At 46.6% G+C, this 20,521-nt stretch overlaps 1 protein-coding gene across 1 annotated transcript in view; it reads right to left on the bottom strand.

The window, feature by feature from the left end:
• ADORA1 (adenosine A1 receptor) overlaps window positions 1-17,554 on the bottom strand; it is a 73,195-nt gene extending 55,641 nt beyond the window's left edge. Inside the window, exons 1-2 of the mRNA XM_035124247.2 lie at window positions 17,219-17,554; window positions 9,917-10,282 (exon numbers count right to left, since the gene is read on the bottom strand). Of these exons, the coding sequence (XP_034980138.1) occupies window positions 9,917-10,257 (341 nt within the window). The 5' untranslated portion in view covers window positions 10,258-10,282; window positions 17,219-17,554. The remainder of the gene's footprint in view (window positions 1-9,916; window positions 10,283-17,218) is intronic.
• Between the last annotated feature and the right edge of the window lie 2,967 nt (window positions 17,555-20,521).

Raw genomic sequence — 20,521 nt, forward strand, 5'->3', positions numbered from 1 at the left:
ATCTGCCAAATACCAAGCAAAGGCCATGCCGCTGGTGGTGGCTCAACTCCGCTTCTCTCTTCATTTACATCAAAGAAAAGCCAGCTGGAGCCAGTATTATTATTTGTCTTCGCAGGAAGACAGCTATTCTGTGCAAACTTGAGTGTTTATTTGCTATGGGCTAGATATTAAAGTCCGTCATTCCCACCTTGATCTCCACCTTTCATTTCAAGCAGACGAGTCCAAATGGACATGACATCCTGGCTTGAGCCAAGAATCAGAAACAATCCCAAAGAATCAGAAACAAAACAAAAATGATTTGAAAGGGAACATCAGGCAGACAAAAAAGAAAAAATTGTGTTTTTTTTTTGCAGTGCTAGTACAGCCAATTGCTTGCAGTCTGAATTAAAGCAGAAACTTTCTGAAAGTTTTTCTTTGCTTTTCCCCCACCAAATGTACAATGATGGGTGGGAAGTTATCCATTTGATAGGTGGGAGAGGAAGAGGATGGAGAGTAGATAAAATCAGCTGGGTGGGAATAACTTTAGGAGATCACTAGATCCAACTGCATTCACCGCCAATGTTGCATTAATGTGTATTTTGTTTCCCATATAAATACCCTGTGTTATTGTCCTTGGGGGGGTTGAACATCTACCCCACCTACATACCACTGTTAGCTTTGTAGGATGGTGACAGGGGTCTGATGGTACCACAACCACTGGTGCACTGCCTCTCTTCCTGCTGCTCTTGCCGCTTTGGTTCCAACAGTTACTGTGCATGCGCCCCACTGCATATAACACATGCACATTGTCTTTGTAGTGCCTGCAAATAACGTGACACTGCAGAGGCTTCAAGACTAGGTCTAGTTGGTGATGGAAACATTAAATTGCTTTGAGGTGGTGGGAGAGATTTGGAGCAAATATTTTTGACTACAACTCCCATCAGCCCTGGCCTTCATAGCAAATAGTCAGGGATGATGAGAATTATACTGTAGTTCAAATCACCCAGAGGGCAGCAGGTTGGGAAAGGCAGATTTAGAGCTTCTCTGACTACAATAGTCAAGCTTCTTCTCGTATTGTTGCTGAAACCCATTTGTTAGATTACACAGTTGTTTAAATCGTTCAGGTCCCCGTTGCAGAGGGTTGGATCAGGTGACCCTCAGGGGTCCCTTTCAACTCCACAGTTCTACAATGTTTTGATTCTATGAGTATGAAAAACCTAGTCATTGATAGCATCCACCATTTTACATGCTACAAAAATTAAGTTTGCAAAGAAATAATAGCAGTGGAAGTCCATGAGCCCCTTCACATTTGATGTGTGGCAGAAGAGCATGTAATCTCCAGTTTGACCCACAGCCGCCTTTCCTGAGTGGAAGAATCTTCTCTGTTTTTGCTTTGTACATATAATCTTCTAGCGTGGCAAATAAAGCAAGGGCAGAAATAAGCAAACCCCTGGCTATCAGCATCCTTGTCTGAGAGCTGCAGATAAAGTATGTACTGCAAATAGCCTGCTTTCTCACACAGACATGCGGTGAAGGGCATTCCAACACCGGGATCACTTCATTTAGGTCTGGGGGAGGGTTGGTTGGCAGCAAGAGGTGGAACTGGAATCAAAGCAACAAGTGCACCCAAAGAAGTTGCAGGGAGGTCACACACTATAAACAACAACAACAACAACAACAAATTATTCTACCTCGCCCATCTGGCTGGGTTTCCCCAACCACTCTGGGCAGCTTTCAACAGAACATTAAAAACAGAATAAAACTTCAAACATTAAAAACTTCCCTAAACAGGGCTGCCTTCAGAAGTCTTCTAAAAGTAGGATAATTGTTTATTTCCTTGACATCTGATGGGAGGGCATTCCACAGGGTGGGCGCTACTACCAAGAAGGCCCTCTGCCTGGTTCCCTGTAACCTCACTTCTCGCAGTGAGGGAACCTCCAGAAGGCCCTCAGAGCTGGACCTCAGTGTCCGGGCTGGACGATGGGGGTGGAGACGTTCCTTCAGGTATACTGGGCTGGGCCATTTAGGGCTTTAAAGGTCAGCACCAACACTTTGAATTGTGCTCGGAAACGTACTGGGAGCCAATGTAGGTCTTTCAGGACCGGTGTTATATGGTCTTGGCGGCCACTCCAAGTCACCAGTCTAGCTGCCACATTTTCAGGTGACCTTCAAAGATAGCCCCATGTAGAGCGCATTGCAGTAATCCAAGCGGGAGATAACTAGAGCAGTGTTTCCCAACCTTGTGCCTCCAGCTGTTTTCGGACTACAATTCCCATCATTCCTTACCACTGGTCTTGCTAGCTAGGGATGATGGGAGTTGTAGTCCCAAAACATCTGGAGGCACAAGGTTGGGAAACACTGAACTAGAGCATGCACCACTCTGGCAAGACAGTCTGCGGGTCTCAGCCTGCGTACCAGATGGAGCTGGTAGACCAGGCACAGGCAAGCTCCAGCCCTCCAGATGTTTGGGACAACAATTCCCATCATCCCTAGCTAACAGGACCAGTGGTCAGGGATAATGGTAATTGTAGTCCCAAACATCTGGAGGGCTGGAGTTTGCCTATGCCTGGTCTACCAGCTCCATCTGGTACGCAGGCTGAGACCCACAGACTGTCTTGCCAGAGTGGTGCATGCTCTAGTTCAGTGTTTCCCAACTATAACAGTGCTCCCACCTCCCAGCTCCTCTAGACAGTCCAGAAGGATATCATGATCAATGGTATCAAAGACCGCTGAGAGATCCAGCAGAACTAGGAAACAGCTTTCACCTTTGTCCCTAGCCTGCTGGAGATCATTGACCAGTGGGACCAAGGCAGTTTCAGTCCCATGATAAGGCCTGAATCCCGATTGGAAGGGATCCAAATGGTCCGCAACCTCCAGGCATGCTTGGAGTTGTTCAGCAAACACCTGCTCAATCACCTTGCCCAAGAATGGAAGATTTGAGACTGGGCGATAGTTGGCCATATCGGTTGGGTCCAAATATTTTTTTTAAAAAAGAAGTGGTTTAATGACTACCTCTTTCAGGGCTGGGAAGACTCCCGCACCACTCATTTTTATTAGCCAGGATTTCCAAGGATCAAGGAGACAGGTGGTTGGTTTCACTCGTTCAACTGTTCATTGACGTAATTTGATCAAGCAGCGTTTCACCATGAGAAAACACTGAAATCTACCACTTGGTCAATTTACCTCAGTTTTATCTACACCAACTGTTTACTCCTGCAAAAGTTTCAGGGTGGACATACTGCTTTGTTTCCAGTTGGTGCACATCCCACAAATTCCTGCTGAATTCCTGTAGTTTTCCACGCCATAAAGGTTAGGAGTTGTGTGTGTCCTGCTCTTGTAGTGCTATAGAGTAAGAGTGCCCCTTCTGACGGCAATGATGCAGTAAAACCCGGGAAGCATCACAGAACAACTAAGAAAGCAGAATGATGTGTGGATGGTCTAATATGAATCCACCACCAATGTGCATCCATGGCACATTGTAGAATACACCTGCAAAACTCCCATTGCAGTGGGCACAATGAATTCTTTTTTTCAAGTGGTGAGCACAGGAAGTTAGCAGGCTTTGGTATACAGTCCTACAGTGACTGTCACTTCCCATGAGTGCTGCTAGTGCAAAAAGACTAGCAGGACTACGGGCACTACCATAGGAAGAGCAGGGCCAATCCATTTGATAGCACTTCCTTCTGACATTATTCTTCCTCCCACCTTACGTTTGGCACCACCATTGCTGTGAAAAACCACCCATAGTGTTGTGCTTATATTGTGATTTTATTCTGTGAACAGTGGCGGAGCTTCAAGCTCCGGCAGGGGGCCAGAGAGCAGGCAGGGGCGTGGCTGGTGCGCGTCCCGGGGGCGTGGCATGCGTCCCGGGGGCGTGGTGCACCACCTGCAGGGGTGTGGTGCCGAGCGCAGGAGGGGGAGCCAGCCACGATGGCACCCCACTGGGATCGTGCCGCCAGGTCCAGTGCGCTCCCCCCGCACCCCTGTTCCTCCGCCAGTATCTGTGAACCGCCCTGAGACTTATGGGTGTAGGGAAGTATACTACATAAATAAATAAATAGTGCTGGGGTTTTTTTTGCAGGGAAAGCTCTGGACTAAGAGCTTTAAAGCGCAGGCTGTGCCTGGAAAGAGTGGGGGGGTGAAGTTAAGTGTGGATAAGCCCTGTATCTGTCTCTGCCAACAATGGGAGTTAATCTCCAGCCAGTGCTTAAAGGTCATCATGTACAGAAAAAATAAATATTCCAGTACAAACCTGAGTACAAGGAGACCACCTTCCTTTGTGAGTCATGAAATTCAGAGCAAGGCTCAACCAGCCGAGTTCCAGAAGCTGGGCAGGCTCTATTGCCTCAGGCAGCAAACCTGCCTGGAGATGACTCACTGCCACTCGGGCTGCCTGCTCTGTTCCAGGGGACCCGGTGGCTCCAACAACCAGTCACACCAGAAAATCAGCCCTAGCTCCCCGTGCCAGAACACCACCTGTGACGGCCACACTTTGCAAACAAGAAGGCAAGCTGCAAGCAGGGCCCTTCGTGTTTGCAGCTGATAAGCAGACCAAAGAATTAAAAGTTGTGCCTACCGCACAACTGAGACAAAACAAGGAGGTTTAGCGGTGCTTGTCCTTTCTGTGACCTAGCCAGGCAGCAGCACTGGGAAATGCCCTTCATGCTTCTACATCCAACCAGAGAAGCAATCTTGCTTTACAGGTTCCATGGCTATAGCAAAGGCCACCACCTGTCCTCTCTTCTCTGGTTCTGGATTCTGCACACAGCCTACCGATAAGATTTTAGAGCTTAAACTGCATCCATGTGGGCAGACAACGGGCGTGCCCCTTCTGCCCTGCCTGCTACCGCCCAGGGCTCGCTTCTGTCTTTATGCTGTCAATCAAGACTCCCACAGGACTGTAGAAGTCAGACAGGTTTTGGCTCGGCACGTGCTGAAGGGTTGTGCTGTGTCTCCGAGCAGAGAATGCCTCAGCATAAATTTCCATGATGCTGCTGCTCACACATTCCAGAATCCGATCGCAGCTGGGCTCCCAGTGTGCCGCAGCTGCAGCTGTCCGGCTGCCTGCCTTGCAAGAGCCTGCTGGGAAGCTCTTCCTGGCATTTATCTGTTTGGACCCTGCCATCAGCCTATGGGCAAGAATACAGTGTGTTTTCAGTATTCTCAACATGCCCTCTCCCAGCTTGCAGCCATTTCTGTGGGGTCCTGGTTCAGGGAGCCCACCTCTGCCCATTCCCTCCAAACACTCTCCGCCAGTCTACTGCAGAGACATACTGACGATAGAGTTTTTAAAACTCTGCATGCATCTGTATGGCTGCATCCTTGCCTGCATTTGGGGATTATGCTGTGGGGGAAAGCAGACAGGGCCACACATCCTGTTAATCTCAGAATCTTTTATTTCCAACAGGAATCCCCAACCCAGAATTTACTGTTTTACAACTAGATTCCTATAGTACAGCTACTCTTCCCCCTTGAGCCAGCTTCACTCCATGCTTATTTAAGGAGCAGCTGTACTTTTGGGAGCCAACATCCCAGCTACAAAAAGGTCAGTACAGAGTAGGGGGTCCTAATCAAGAGGATATTTTTTACTGCAAAAAGATTGAGAAGTTGCTGAGAGAGAGAGAGTTCTAAATGTGTCAAAAACATAGAAAGCTGCCTTATCCCAAGTCAGATGACCATTAGTCTCTAGCTTACTGTACACTGACTGACAGTGCCCCTCCAAAGTTTCAGAGAGAGTTCTCTCCCAGTGGAGGAGACTATCGAGAGTCCCATGGGCTGCAACAAGATCAAACCTATCCATTCTTAAGGAAATCAGCCCTGAGTGCTCACTGGAAGGACAGATCCTGAAGCTGAGGCTCCAATACTTTAGCCACCTCGTGAGAAGAGAAGACTCCCTGGAAAAGACTCTGATGTTGGGAAAGATTGAGGGCACAAGGAGAAGGGGACGACAGAGGACGAGATGGCTGGACAGTGTTCTTGAAGCTACCAACATGAGTCTGACCAAACTGCAGGAGGCAATGGAAGACAGGAGTGCCTGGCGTGCTCTGGTCTATGGGGTCACGAAGAGTCGGACACGACTAAACAAGGTACATGCTCTACCAATAATCTACAAGCATGTACTATACAGTGCAACTCGGCCTTGCACTTGAGCTAACAATTCAATTTACAATCCAAGAACAATGCAAGGGTGTTGAATCAGCTTGAAGCCAACAGAGATGTTGGAGAGAGTTATTTGCTTAGAACAAGGAGAGAACGGGAATAAATGTCCCTATGCAATGCTTCTACACCACTGGCTGTCTTCCTACTGGCAGTGAATAATATTCCTCATATGGCTACCAGCTGAACTGTTAATTATTCTGTTGCTACTAATGCCAAAGCACAGTAGAGGGACCAGAAGACAAATAGCTCTCCTGTATGCACTTTATCACTGGTTCATATAAATGTGCACCATCCGTAAGGTGGGGGCCACAAACACAATAGCACAAATAGGAAATACATTGTCCAAAAAAGAGGACTAAAAGAGGGCACAGTTTTGCATGAACCTGCCTATGATAATTTGTATGTGTAGATAGAAATTTAGGAATTATTGCTATAATTTAAGAAGAAATGCAGCACATTTCATCATAATGGGGAAGGCTGTGGACAGGTGACCCATATGCCTGCTTTGTCTACTGTCCTGCTGCCAACTGATGAGAGGTAATTTTAAGCCGCATTCCCAACATACTTTTAAAGTGCTATAATACCACTTTAACCAGTCATGGCTTCTCTCAAAAGAATTATGAGAGCTGCGGTTTGCAGTTATTGGGAGGCCCCTATTCATCTCACAAAGCTACAATTCTCAGAGTTCCGTAGCAACTTTCAGCTTAACAAACTTCAGCTCCCAGTACTCTTTGGGGTAAGCCATGACTGGTTAAAGTTGGTGCCACGGCACTTTAAAGGTATTGTGTGAATGTGGCCTCAGTTTTGAAGCCTGGAGAAGTGTTGAGGGGAGGGATGGGGTGGTTGTAATGGAGGAGATCAGCATTGCCTGTCAGAACTACGGAGACCACCCACAGTTTGTTTGTTCCTCTTCAATGTCCATACATTCATAGCGCTCGAGTGAAGTGTCCTCCTAACATTGCTCCATACAATTTTGGCTTCTCCTGCATACTACAAACTATACTGAAATGAAAAGGGAGACATTCAGGAACATTTCCCAGCATAACATGTGCCCCAAATTATTCACGGAAAAGATTTCTAGGCAACTGAGCATGAGCCACTGCCAGAGGAAGCCCAGGAGATCCAGGTTGAAATCACCACTCACTAATGAAGCTCCTTGGGTGAACTTGGGCCAGACATTATTTCTCAGTCAAACCTGCCACACTGTGTTGTTGTGCTGTGCAGATAAAATGGGGAAGGAGACCCTTGCAGGTTGCCTGAGCTCCTTGGAGGGAGGGAGGGACAGTAATATTTCTAATTATGTGATCAGCTGGGCAGACAAGAGACTGATACTTAATTTGGATCAATGGGCATGTCTTCTGTTTCAAAGGAGCTTCCATGCAAGGCCCCCTCTGGATTGGACTCTTTCGCCGAGCTGCTCAGATCCCCTGAGACATGAGTACAACAATGCTATGGACAAGACCGGCTCTACCATTAAACAGAGGCTTTGGGTGGCAAATGATGGGGAACCAAGAGACGCAGCAAGGTGTGGAAGGATAGAGCTGTGTCTGGCATATGGCTTCCCCTACACTTCTTGTCTTGTCACCAGTGCATAAGTGAAATTCAGGTGAGACAGTCATCCTCTGTATGTGGAAGTGGGGACAAGGGATCTGGTCCTTTGTCTCAGGCGGCAAAATGTCTTGCACCAGCCCCATCTCTGCTAGTGTATTGGTTCTTGCTCATTAAGACCAGGCTGCTTTCACATTCCTGCTAGCCAAATTGTCTCAGCTAGACTTACCCTTTCACAAGCAGGAAGGTTTCCTTACTCTCAGCCACATGAAGGGGGTGAGCAAGGATCCCTTATGTGGCTGGGTTGCAAGCCAAATGCTTTTTAAAAAAAGAAAAAACAATCCTATTTTGAGATCTGGTGCTAGAGCATATTGCACTAACTGCGTGGGTGGAAGCACAGCACAGCCAACAGCTCCACATGCTGTTCTGTGCAGTCACCTGGCTGAGACGTGGCAGTCAGCAATTCTGCTGCCACGGAAAACGATGCCCCAAATCCCAGCCTGCTCAGGCCTTCAGTCAGGCATATTGGGATGATGTAACCTTTAAGTATATGTGGGGTGGGCCCTCTGCCAACCCCCGAGGAAAGTGGCTAAGCTAGTAATAAGTTAAGTGCACAGTCGGCGCAAATAGTTATTAACATGTACATAAGTGAGGGTAATTATATTATTTACTCTTAAACATGTAGCATGCTGCACAACCAGCAAAGAGTCATTTCAAATATTCACGCTCAAACTTGGGCTCTCTGTGAGAAGTGCAAAGGGGGCTTCTCATGGGGGCTATTCTCTCCCTGTCCTCCACAATAGCTGTTCTGGCTACAAAAACAACAGCACTCACAGCCTGAAGTTCTGAAATAGAGGAAATGTATATTTAAAGTCATGTGATGTAGAATGCAATGGGGCTGGTGGTGCCCACCAGGAATGGTCGGGCAACAGGCAGGGAGACCAACCATAGGTGGAGTCAGAACCAATGACAGACAGAGCCAACTAATTAAAGTCCCGACCCCATCTCTGCTGAATCCACAAGGGCAACACGGAGACTAAGGGGGAGGAAGCTGACAGGTAGTGGCACTGCATGGACTGGTTGTAAGTAGGAAGACAGGCAGCTGAGGGCAGGCTGAGGTTGATGTGGTCGTTTCCCATTTGCCCTCATGGACCAGCCTCCGGAAAGATCCTGGGGCCAACTCTCAGCTCAGTCCTATACATACTGGCGGAACTTCCACATTGTGTCAAGTTGAGTAATCATTAATGACTGCAATATGGGGTTGACAACTTCTCACCCATGGGGTACTTACTTAGGGTTGTGTCTGATGTCAGTTCTATTCAGAACAGACCCATCAAATTAAGAGACATGAGTAACTTCAGCCCATTTTAGGGATGAGGGACTCTATTAGTTTTTCATTTTTCCAGTCTTAAGCTCGGTTTTCCACATTTCCACCTCAGTTTGTGATTTTTCTTTTAAAGTCCTCATGAAAATTCCCCAGCAATTTCCCCCCCAAATTCATCCTAATGTATGTACACATTTCTGTATGCATTTTTCCAAAATAATTTCCCCAAATATAATGCATTTTGTTATTTTCACGAATATGTGCATTTTAATGCACACTTCAGTAAATGCATTTTTGCGAACATTGTTTGCTTAGAGAACTGCACTGCAAAATTTTGAGAAGCGTGAATTTCCAAGGACAGCTGTTTGAGTTTGCGTATTGTTTCAGAAGCTGTGAAATAGGTCGGTTCACCTTTAAAAGTGAACTGAGTCAATTTTCTCCCGCATCCTTCATCATCATCCCCCCCAAGCAGGTACAGTATGCTGTATAATTTAAATGAATGCAACCTGTTATGTTGCTTAGATCCCTTTTATCTCATAGCACGGGCTAAGGAACAACTAGGCAGGGCCTCCTTGCACTTACTCAGTCCACAAACCATTACAACAACATCCTTGCTGCCGTGTGCACATTCTCACTTGTCAGAGCAGCAGCACGTCCACCGAGGGTCCCAAATGATGGCAGGCAAGGCATCAGCTTCACTGGCAAATGCCTCAGTGGACCAGGTTCAAGAAAAAGAAGAAGCCCTTGAGATTTTGAGAATCCTGACAAAGCCACCAGACTCCACAGAAGAAGCACAGATTCCTCCCTGTGCAACATGACCTTCTTATACGACACCCCCTCCCGAAAGAAATCTAACTCCGCCTCTGGCAACATTTTCTCCCTCCGGCATGGGTGGCTGTCTCTTACCGCATCGGAATCTTTACTCTGAGGTAGCGATCCACAGCAATGGCCAGCAGTGCCAGGATGGAGCTCTCAGTAAGGATGAGGACAGGGCATGCCACCATCAGGCAGCTGTAAAAGTGTATCTGTGGTCCAATGTTGATGATGATGGCAAGCGGGATGACAAGGGCTCCCACAGCTACATCCGCAACTGCCAGGGAGACGATGAAGTAGAAGGTGGCATCCCGCAGGGCCTGGTTCACTTTGACGGCCCAGATCACCAGGATATTCCCAGGTATGGAGACAAGGGCGATCAGCACCTCGATGGTGATGTAGGCAGCCTGGAAGCCCGAGATGTGATGCGGCATGGTGCTCTGAGAACCCTTATGTTGCCTGAAAGGATCAAAGGAGTCGTGTGTTTTAAAGATGGAAGAGACCACCAAAGTATTCAAACCCCAAACATCTTTCAATTTTGCGTTTATTCGCTTAGGTATTGCTTTCATACCCTGCCTTTCACCCTCCTGGAACCCAGGGCAGCTAAAAGCAATTAGAACCATACAAATATATATCCACATTAGAGGCATCCAAAATAACCTCACAATCAAGCAACCAACTTTTAAAATACCCTGTTTCTCCTATTTTAAGACGTAGCCATAAAATAAGCCATAGCAGGATTTTTAAGCATTCAAGGAATATAAGCCATACCCCGAAAATAAGACATAGTGATAGGCACAGCAGCAATACCGGCCACGGCAGGAGGAGGAAAAATATAAGACATCCCCTGAAAATAAGCCATAGTGTGTTTTGAGGAAAAATAAATATAAGACGGTGTCTTATTTTCGGAGAAACACGGTAGCAGTTATATAGCCTGACGCTATACTTCAGTAAGTTTACAGATTACCTTGCATGCCACATTTTCCTTCGCAAACACTGCAAAACTCCTCAAATGATTTCCCAGTGGTGCTCCCTTGTTCTTCCCATACCATTGACTGTGCTCCGACTATTTCCAACTCAAATTTGCCATCCCTCTGATAGACTGGTCACCACCAGGAACTTCACACTAAAAGGCTGTGTAATCTGAGTGTGTCTGCTGTGCAGAGAACCTGCCCTCCTGCCCATATTGGCTGCTGCAATGAGAGATTTAGGATTTCACTGTTGCTACCTCTGGCCCCCATCTCTCCAGTTCAGCAGCCAGGTAGTTTTTAAGCAGCATTAAGAGAGCATCTCTGAATGCTGCTGATCGATCACGTGGTTGCAGAAGAATAGCCTTACGAAAGTTCCCAAGAGAAGTGGTCGGTCACCCTTGTCCACACATGCCTAGTTGCAAGATTCTTGTTTAAATAAAAATAGATGCCATTGTGTCTACAAGATTATCAGGCTTTGGCAAACTTCCAAAGTATACCCCCCCCCCCAAAAAAAAACCCCAGGATTGCTGTCACTGGGGATGTCTTTTATATGCTGGCTTTGTGGTTTACAAGAAAATACCAGAGAGGAGGATTTTGTCTTTATGTAACTAAAGCTATACTGATAATTTGCAAATGCTCCAAGTGTCCCTATTTATCAGGGACAATCCCTGTTTGTCCCACATTTTCTAGAAACCTCTCTTCCTGGTAAATCACATTCCATAGCTATTAGTAAAGATGGCTGATTATTAACTCCAAAATCAGGGACAGCATTCCTCTGAATACCAGTTGCTGAGAAACAGCAGGATCGTCTTATGGTTCTGCCTGCGGGCATCCCATATGCACCTGGTTGGTCAAGGAAGAAAAGGATGCTGGACTAGACTGGCCAAAGATGGAAAACCAGATGTTGGAGTTGGATGAAAGTTGTAGTACAACAACTTCTGGAAGTCTGCTGGTTCACCTTCCCTGGGACAGGCCTTTGTTCTGATCCGTAGGGTCTTCCTTACATCCTTGAAATCCCTGTTTTCTTCCTATTTTATTTAATGCTCTATTTATTTTATTAGGAGTTTTCTATACCGCCCTTCACCAAAAATGGTCACAGAGCGGTTTACAAAAACAAGGTAGGATAAAAAACATAATGCACAATAAAAAGAAACATGGAAATAATTATGATAAATAACATAATTAATTGCATCACTGAAACAGCAGCCTCTTAAAGTTGGAACAAAAATAGTGCTCTAGACCAGGCATCCCCAAACTGTGGCCCTCCAGATGTTTTGGCCTACAACTCCCATGAGCCCTAGCTAACAGGACCAGCGGTCAGGGATGATGGGAATTGTAGTCCAAAATATCTGGATTGCCGAATTTTGGGGGTGCCTGCTCTAGACGCTTCGCTCTTAAGTGTGTGGCTGCTGGGCTTTGCAAGCTCCCCTGCCCCAGGAAAGATATTTAGCATGATTCAGCCCCTGAGCTGTTATATCTCAGTTACATTGGGAAGTAAGTCAGTCTCACTAAAATCAATGGGACTTCGTTCCGAGTGCTTGGGACTCAGCAGGAACAAGAAGCCAATCAATTACCATTCAATAACAATGTAAAGCATCATTTTGCATTTGCCACTAATGCAGGACAGCTATGTTGTTGAACAAGCCTTCCTTTTCTTCAGCACAGCAAGTTTATTATGTGTCTGTCTGCCTGCCTGCCTGCCTGTCTGCTTCTCCCTCTAGTAATATAGGCCTGTACCATTACATTTGCATGTGGAGACCTTTTAACCGCCCCCAGAAATAAATTCAGACAAGACTCAAATTATTGGTTTGGTTTTTGGCAGAATTTAGGCCACAACTTTATTGATTACAATCAAGTGAGTGGTTGCATAGGCTCTGGTTTGACTAGCTCCCTGCACCCTTGCAGGTAGCGCTGACCCTGGGCACCAACCATAGGTCAGCCTTGGGTGAACACCTGGGACAGTGGCAAGCAGGAGCCCTGTTCAGCCTCCACCCAAATGAGCCCTGGACTCAGGCTCAGGGCACAACCCCGTGTGCGGAAGACCAACCATGAGTCCGTGGATTCCTTCTTAAAGGAATACCCAACACATAGGGATGGCTAGGCACCCTGCCACACCTATCCACCTGAACCAGAGCCTATCCGCAACCTTACAAGTTGTGACAATCAGTTACGTGGCAGCAGGGCCGGCCCTACGGCAAGGCTGGGTGGTGCAGGGCGCCAGGGCACTGGGCCGCCAGACAACCACGCTGGGAAACAGGGCGGGCACCAGAGGGATCTTCGTACCACAGCGCCAGATATGCTTAAGACGGCCCTGCGTGGCAGGTGAAACCCAAGTGGCACAAGCCAATCAGCCAAGTGGGGAAAAATTTTACCATGCCCCTGTCCCAACAACAGGCAACACACAACAGTATAGCAAGGTCAAGCACAATCCCTAAATATAGGGAGAGGTGGGCAGGTGTTCCGATGCACTGAGCTTGAAAGAGGAAGCTCAGGGACACATGCATCTGGTTAAATAGTGGTCCCTCAATCGCTTTGACTGACGTCCCTCAGATCCAATTGCAACCAAGGGACCACCAATAGAGTGTTGTGGCCGCCGAGAACACATAACACCGGTCTTGAAAGACCTACATTGGCTCCCAGTACATTTCCGAGCACAATTGGTTGGTACTGACCTTTAAAGCCCTAAATGGCCTCGGTCCAGTATACCTGAAGGAGCGTCTCCACCCCCATCGTTCTGCCCGGACACTGAGGTCCAGCGCCGAGGACGTTCTGGTGGTTCCCTCACTGCGAGAAGCAAAGCTACGGGGAACTAGGCAGAGGGCCTTCTTGGTAGTGGCACCCGCCCTGTGGAAAACTCTGCCATCAGAGGTCAGAGAGATAACCAACTACCTGACATTTAGAAAATACCTAAAGGCAGCCCTATTTAGGGAAGTTTTTAATCTGTGATATTTGATGTATTTTAATGTTTGTTGGAAGCCGCCCAGAGTGGCAGGGGAAGCCCAGCCAGATGGGCAGGGTATAAATAATAAATTATTATTATAATATATAATAATATTATAATATATTATTATCCAATGTTCCCACCCATGGGCGTAGGCAGGGGGGCAGGAGGGGCAATTGCCCCCCCCCGAAGCAAAAGGCTGAGGGGCGCAGCGTGGCAGCCCCAGGCTCCCGCTCCTGTTGCAAAGCTCCAGAGGCGCGCGGGGAGCGTAAGCTGAGGAGCGCTAAGTGGGAGCGTAAGCGGAGGAGGCAGCCACAGGCTCGCGTTCCCCGTGTGCCTCTGGAGTTTCGCACCGGGAGCGGGAGCCTGGGGCCGTCTCCTTGGAAGAGCTGGGAGGCGCAGGCCACGTAGCCCCACCCACCCATCAGACCCAGCAATCATGGCCAATTAGCAGGGATGATGGGAGTTGCAGTTCAGCAACATCTGGAGGGCCTAAGGTTCCTCATGCCTGATCTAGCATAATAAGACCTATTCTGCTGGATTATAGCTCTCCAGAGTCTTGGGAAGAGAGAAGCCAATCACATCACCAGCTACCTGGTTCCTTTTTTCAACTGCAGGTGCCAAGGATTGAACCCGGGAACCTGTGCATGCAATGCATGTGCTCTACCACTTCCATTTTCTTTGTGGGAATATCTTTCCATATCACGCCAGCAAACTTGCAAGAGATGTGCTGTAGCCAACAGGGACACTTCTGCAAGTAACCTCTGCAGAACTATACTGCAGTATTCTGGCTAGGTTGACTGAGGCACACCATTCACACCATATTACTTATCTGCTGAAGGAGCTCCACTGGCTGCCAATATACTACTGGTTTTCCTCACCAAATATATCCCTACCTGGCAATTGTGTTTTTCAGACAGTGTGTTGCTGAGAATACCATATGCCCTGTACCAGAAAGTGGGCTTTTAGTGTTGCAGTTACGGCTCTCTGGAGTCAACTGCTAGCTGAAATCAGATAGGCACCTTGTATCGTGACATTTAGGGGCTCACTGAAAAATGGTTTTGCTGTTTTGGGAGTTTGTAGTGGTGGTTTTATTGTTTTGCAAGTTTGTCGCATCAATTTTATTGTTTTTAGAGCTTCTATTGCTGTGTTTTATTCTGTTTTTATCTTGTACACCTTTTGATGACTTTATGCTGTGAAGCAACCCATACATTTCTTTAACTAGGGGCTGCTTGCTTTATTTCACCTCACTCGCCAGCCCCACTCCACCCCACCCAATCTCCCCTTCTCCTTAGACTTCATTTCCTGAGAAAGAAGCCTGAATTTTGAAATAAGGCTTCTTTCTTGTGCTTGGTGGCAGCCAAGAAGGAAGCTTTTCTCCTCATCAATAGTGGAAGTGGCAGCAGTGGGACAAAGAGGAGAAAGGCTTTCTCTGCTTTGTTTTGCCCCTGGTGATGGTGGCCACTGGGAAAGAGAAAGGCTTCCAGTAGCTGTGCTGATCTCTTGTAACTCTGGAACTCACAGCACCATCTGTTGGCAGCCATGTGAACTACAGCGTCATGGCATCCTTATGCAAATACAGTATAGAAAGATAATAATAATAATAATAATAATAATAATAATAATAATAATAATTTTATTATTATCTTTCTATACTGTATTTGCATAAGGATGCCATGGCGCTGTAGTTCATGGGGACCCAAGTGGCGCTGTGGGTTAAACCACTGAGCCTACGGCTTGCTGATCAGAAGGTCGGCGGTTCGAATCCCTGTGACGGGGTGAGCTCCCGTTGCTTGGTCCCAGCTCCTGCCAACCTAGCAGTTCGAAAGCACGTCAAAATGCAAGTAGATAAATAGGAACCGCTACAGCGGGAAGGTAAACAGAGTTTGCCAGAAGCGGCTTTGTCATGCTGGCCACATGACCTGGAAGCTGTACGCCGGCTCCCTCGGCCAATAATGCGAGATGAGCGCGCAACCCCAGAGTCGGTCATGACTGGACCTAATGGTAGGGGTCCCTTTACCTTTTTAATAATAATAATAATAATAATAATAATACCCCTTAAAACTTTAAAATGTAGTAAGATGATGTGCACTTCCAGACAGAAGTTGGAGAAATGGGACAGCCTTTCCTATCTAGTTAACAGAATCAGAGATTCACAAAAGAGTCAAGAATTGGGTGGAGGTGCAGTAATCACCTCGCAGACAAATATTCAATAGGTGGACTTGTGCAACCACATTCCACACATCAAGCACAGCAGCAACTAAAGCACAACCCAAGGGATTTACCACCTGTCCCCAGCTACACAATGTTTCACTCAAAAGGCATGAATGCTTGGAAAAGGTGACACCTCTGCATTATGAGTGCTATCTTGAGGGAAGACATGCAAATTGCACGCTACAGATGGGAAGCAACTGCAGATTTATTGTGCAGACAAATGGGCACTGGTGCAAAGTACACAAGTTCAGTTTTGGAGCCCCATCATGGTCTCCGATTAAACTGGGTTAGCATGTTCCTGTGGTACTTCAACCTGTCCCCAGAAAAACCTTCACACAAAGAAGCCCTCAGAGGTGTGACAAGCAATCTTGTGATAGGTGTTTGCATGCTTTGGTGTGACAGTCAAGGGTGCCTGTTGGATAGCAGCATGAAAAATAACACCCTTCCCAACACACACATATATATCCAGAGTACTTTTGGAACTGTGCTTTTTCTTCCTGCTGGGAGACAATGCATGCTTCCACTGCTCCTTCTCTCATTATGCTTTTACAGTTACAAAGCTATCAGTCCTGGATCAGGACTATAGTGCTTCAAATGCAGCAAGCCATTCCCATTGTTCCAGAGAAACAATCACTTTTATACAAAGCCCAGCAAAAGCACAAGCAGCAGCAGCAGTAATAATAATAATATTAATAATAATGAACTTTGTCTCTAAAATGCCACAATACTCTCTCTCTTTTTTACACCTTTCTATGTTGATTTTTTTCCCAGGAGAAAATAGATTTCATTTGGAAAGAACAAGATCGGTAGCATTTCAAGGGACAGTGGCATGTGAAATCTCTGTAGAGCAGAGAGGAGAAGCTTACTTGAGAAATAACCTCCTGATCTCTTTATCCATACATTTTCCTGACACTCACCCCTCTGACCTCTGACTATCTCCAGCCCCTTCCTTCCCCTTTAATCTCACTTTTCTCTCCCCCTGGAATTTCTTACTCTCTCCGAACTACCCACCCCTGAATCCAAAATGTATAGCAGGTTCCAGGCAAATATTTGCCATGCTTAGACCTGATTTCTGTAACAAAGGCAGTCCTTCCTCACTGTGATTTCCCCTTCAAATGATACGCCTCCCTCTGCTGCTCTTGAACATTTCCCTGCCTCTAGATTAAACCCCACCACTTAAATAAATGCATAACAGAAGTAACCGTGCACAATGTGTTAAAAAAGAGAGAGAGACCCAGACCAGCAAGGAAGTACAAGATTCAGACTCACTTTCTCCTACACAGATTCCAGTGTGTGTTACTGTTTCCTCCTCCAAGTGAACACTTCACACCCAGGGCAGGCAGGCTGCGGGAGCGTAGGTACCATTCTGCTCTCGGACGGCTCCGTTAGATCCCCGTGGCTCCTGGCATCCTGCAGATGAATGAAACCTGCCCTGCTCTCCCTACGGCATGAACTTTTACTCCCCCGATTGGAAGGAGCACTTGATTCACTGCAGTGTATTCTTAACTCTGAGGCAGGCAGGCAGGCAGCTCTCATCCCCAAGTCTCCTCTCCTGCAGCTTCTAACCGCCTTTCGAGCTATCACATGGTCCAGCACACTGCACCGGCTGTGCCTGCAATATTTTAAAGAGGTAGTGGCCTGTTTTGTGCATGTGTGTTTGTGTGTCAGGGTGGAGGGTGGGGTCTGGCTCGCTGAACTGCAACAGAATGTTGCACCAGACAGAGCCACATCGGAGAGCGTCTCTTGCTTCCGTATCCCAGAGTACTGAAATCCTTTGCTAAGAAGTCAGCCACTGTCACTGCAAAATGCTTAATTCAAAAATTGAGAGGGCTCTTCTCTTTAGCCCTTTCTATGGGAGAACAGGTTTCATCTACTCAGTAGAGGAGAAAGAGATCTCTGCACATGTTCAGAGACACTTTTATCTATTAATGTTTCACCCATTCCAAGATTCAGTCTGCTGCTCAAAAAATATTTCAGAGCCGAGTTCCCTGGGAAGATTTATCTCCATGCCAGTGAGAAGACTCCTCTTGCTTCTGCTTGCAAAAAGCGGACTCAGAGGTATCTGAAGAAATGACTACCTTGACATCCGTTTGTGACTGCGCTGAGGACTTCTGGTGATGCTCTACTCCATTGGAATGAAGCTGGTAGACCTACTGGCAAGTTGACGTCTGATCTAGGGTGGATCATTAACAGCAGCATTACCACCCAAATGGCAAAAATTAAGAAACAGACCCTCACATTTATTTATGAATTAAATCTTTATCCTGCCCTTCCCCCCAAAGGAGACCAGGGAGGCAAACATCAAAAAGTTGAAACCATAGAATTTAAAATAAAATAAAACCACATTTTAAAACATTTCAAAATAATAATAATCTAAACCAATTTCAAAAGCTGTAGAACAAGGGTAGGCAACCTAAGGCCCAGGGGCCGGATGCAGCCCAATCGCCTTCCCAATCCGCCCCGCGGATGGTCTGGGAATCAGCGTGTTTTTACATGAGTAGAATGTGTCCTTTTATTTAAAATGCATCTCTGAGTTATTTGTGGGGCATAGGAATTCGTTCATTTTTTCCTCAAAATATAGTCCAGCCCACCACATGGTCTGAAAAAAGGTTGCTGACCCCTGATGTAGAGCATCCTGATGGAAAATGTCAAAATATTTATTATTTTTATTTATTTACTTTATGTATTATATACCTCCCTTCATCCAAAGATCTCAGGGTAGTTCACAGCATAAAAATATGAGTTATGAAGATATAGTAAAGCTTGATACAAGCTGAATCTAGTTCACATCAGGAGGCAGAGAACTAAGGGAATAAAATCACTGACAGATCAGTGTCCTCCCATGACTTTGATGAGGATACCAAGGAAGTGGAAGAGAGTGAGACCATAGATCAGAAACTTCCCACTCAAGCCCCCAATTTGGAACTGAGACTTCACTGAGAAGTCTTTCCGGTCCTCCTGCCTTGGGCTCAGGGTGAGGAGATCAGGGCAATGCCAAGGAGACCACTTTTCCACCAGGTAAAGCAGAAAGCCAGGTATTGTCTCTGAAGCAATGGCAGCACATCAAGAGGCAGGAGCAGACCCAGCCCCCTCAGTAAGAGCACATGGCTTGATAGAACAGGCATACCCTCCAACATGTTTCTGGAGAAAACCAGGACGTGCGTCTTTCAGGGCCATGTTCCTGCACGATTCACATGATCCATCTGAGAGAGACTTCCCTCACCTCTGTTCCAAAGCGTGCCGGGCAGGCAAAGCCAATTGCTGGAGCAACCTTGTACTTCTATTCGTTCTCAGACCGCCCTGGCCTTATCCCCGACGCTCCTCAACTAAGTTTATTTGATCCTTGCCACATCTCTGGCACGTAAGGGAGTCTGGACTAATTTCTGCTCTTCTCTTGCTGAGTTTGCACCATCAGTCTGCTGCAATCAAGCTTGGCTTCTTTGCTTGCAAGAAAGTGCGCCTGTCATCACTCTTGGTTCCCTGTATCATCATTCTTCACACAAATTAGATTTGTTAAAAATATACTATATGATTATTCATAAGTGGCAGGGTGGTAATGGGAAATGAGATGTTAGTTATGATGGGGATGTTCTGCCGAGTGCCACTTTATTTACTGCATCTATTTTAGGGGCACCCTGAAAATTGTCTTCTTCTGACACGCATGTAAGAAGGTGATGCAGTCCACACCTCTTCACATGGTCTGTTGTGGAAAGGGGTGGCTATGTTATGGCCATTAGGAAAAGCTGTGAATGGCACAGAATCCTTGTACTTCTTGGTTCTTATCACTGTATCAGCAAAGGTAAGTGGCCGAACAGATAAGGCAGCCTTGTATATTAGCCCTCAAAAGTTACTAGTCTGGCGTTTGTTTATTTTTTACTAGCTTCTTGGAGGTTGGCAGAAGATGGATAGGGAGCTGCATTTCTCTTTTGGGAGAGCAGAGAGGCTTCCCCTCTTCTAGCACCCACTTGGTTTCTCTCTTCCACCATGCTTGTGTGGAATTTCTAGTTGCCGGTGGCAATCAAGCTAGACATTGAAACTGACAGATTCTTACCGCCAAGTATCCAAAATCACATGAAAGGGAGAGTGGGCCACCTACTCTGTAGAGCTTCTAAGGATGCTTTGCTAACTAATGTCTAAATTTTTCTCCAGCTCTCCTGGATCTAACCAAAGACTCATGCAGTTCAGCACCCTGTTCTCCCAGTGGTCAATTAGATGCCTATGGGAAGTCTGCAAACAGCTAATGTTCATGCAAGATGGCCGTCATTCAGGAGGCTGAAAGTTCGAAGTACTTTCCTACATTCATCCACACAACCATTGCCATTTTCATTTTACAGGTGCGAACATCTCCAGCTAAAAAGAATCCAAAATAGAGAATAGAATCATAGAGTTGGAAGAGATCACAAGGGCCATCCAGTCCAACCCCCTGCCAAGCAGGAAACACCATCAAAGCATTCCTGACAGATGGCTGTCAGGCCTCCGCTTAAAGCCCTCCAAAGAAGGAGACTCTACCACACTCCTTGGCAGCAAATTCCACTGTCAAACAGCTCTTACTGTTCAGGAAGTAAGCACATT

Source organism: Zootoca vivipara, chromosome 7, assembly GCF_963506605.1.
Source record: "Zootoca vivipara chromosome 7, rZooViv1.1, whole genome shotgun sequence".
Classification (NCBI taxonomy): Eukaryota; Metazoa; Chordata; class Lepidosauria; order Squamata; family Lacertidae; genus Zootoca; species Zootoca vivipara.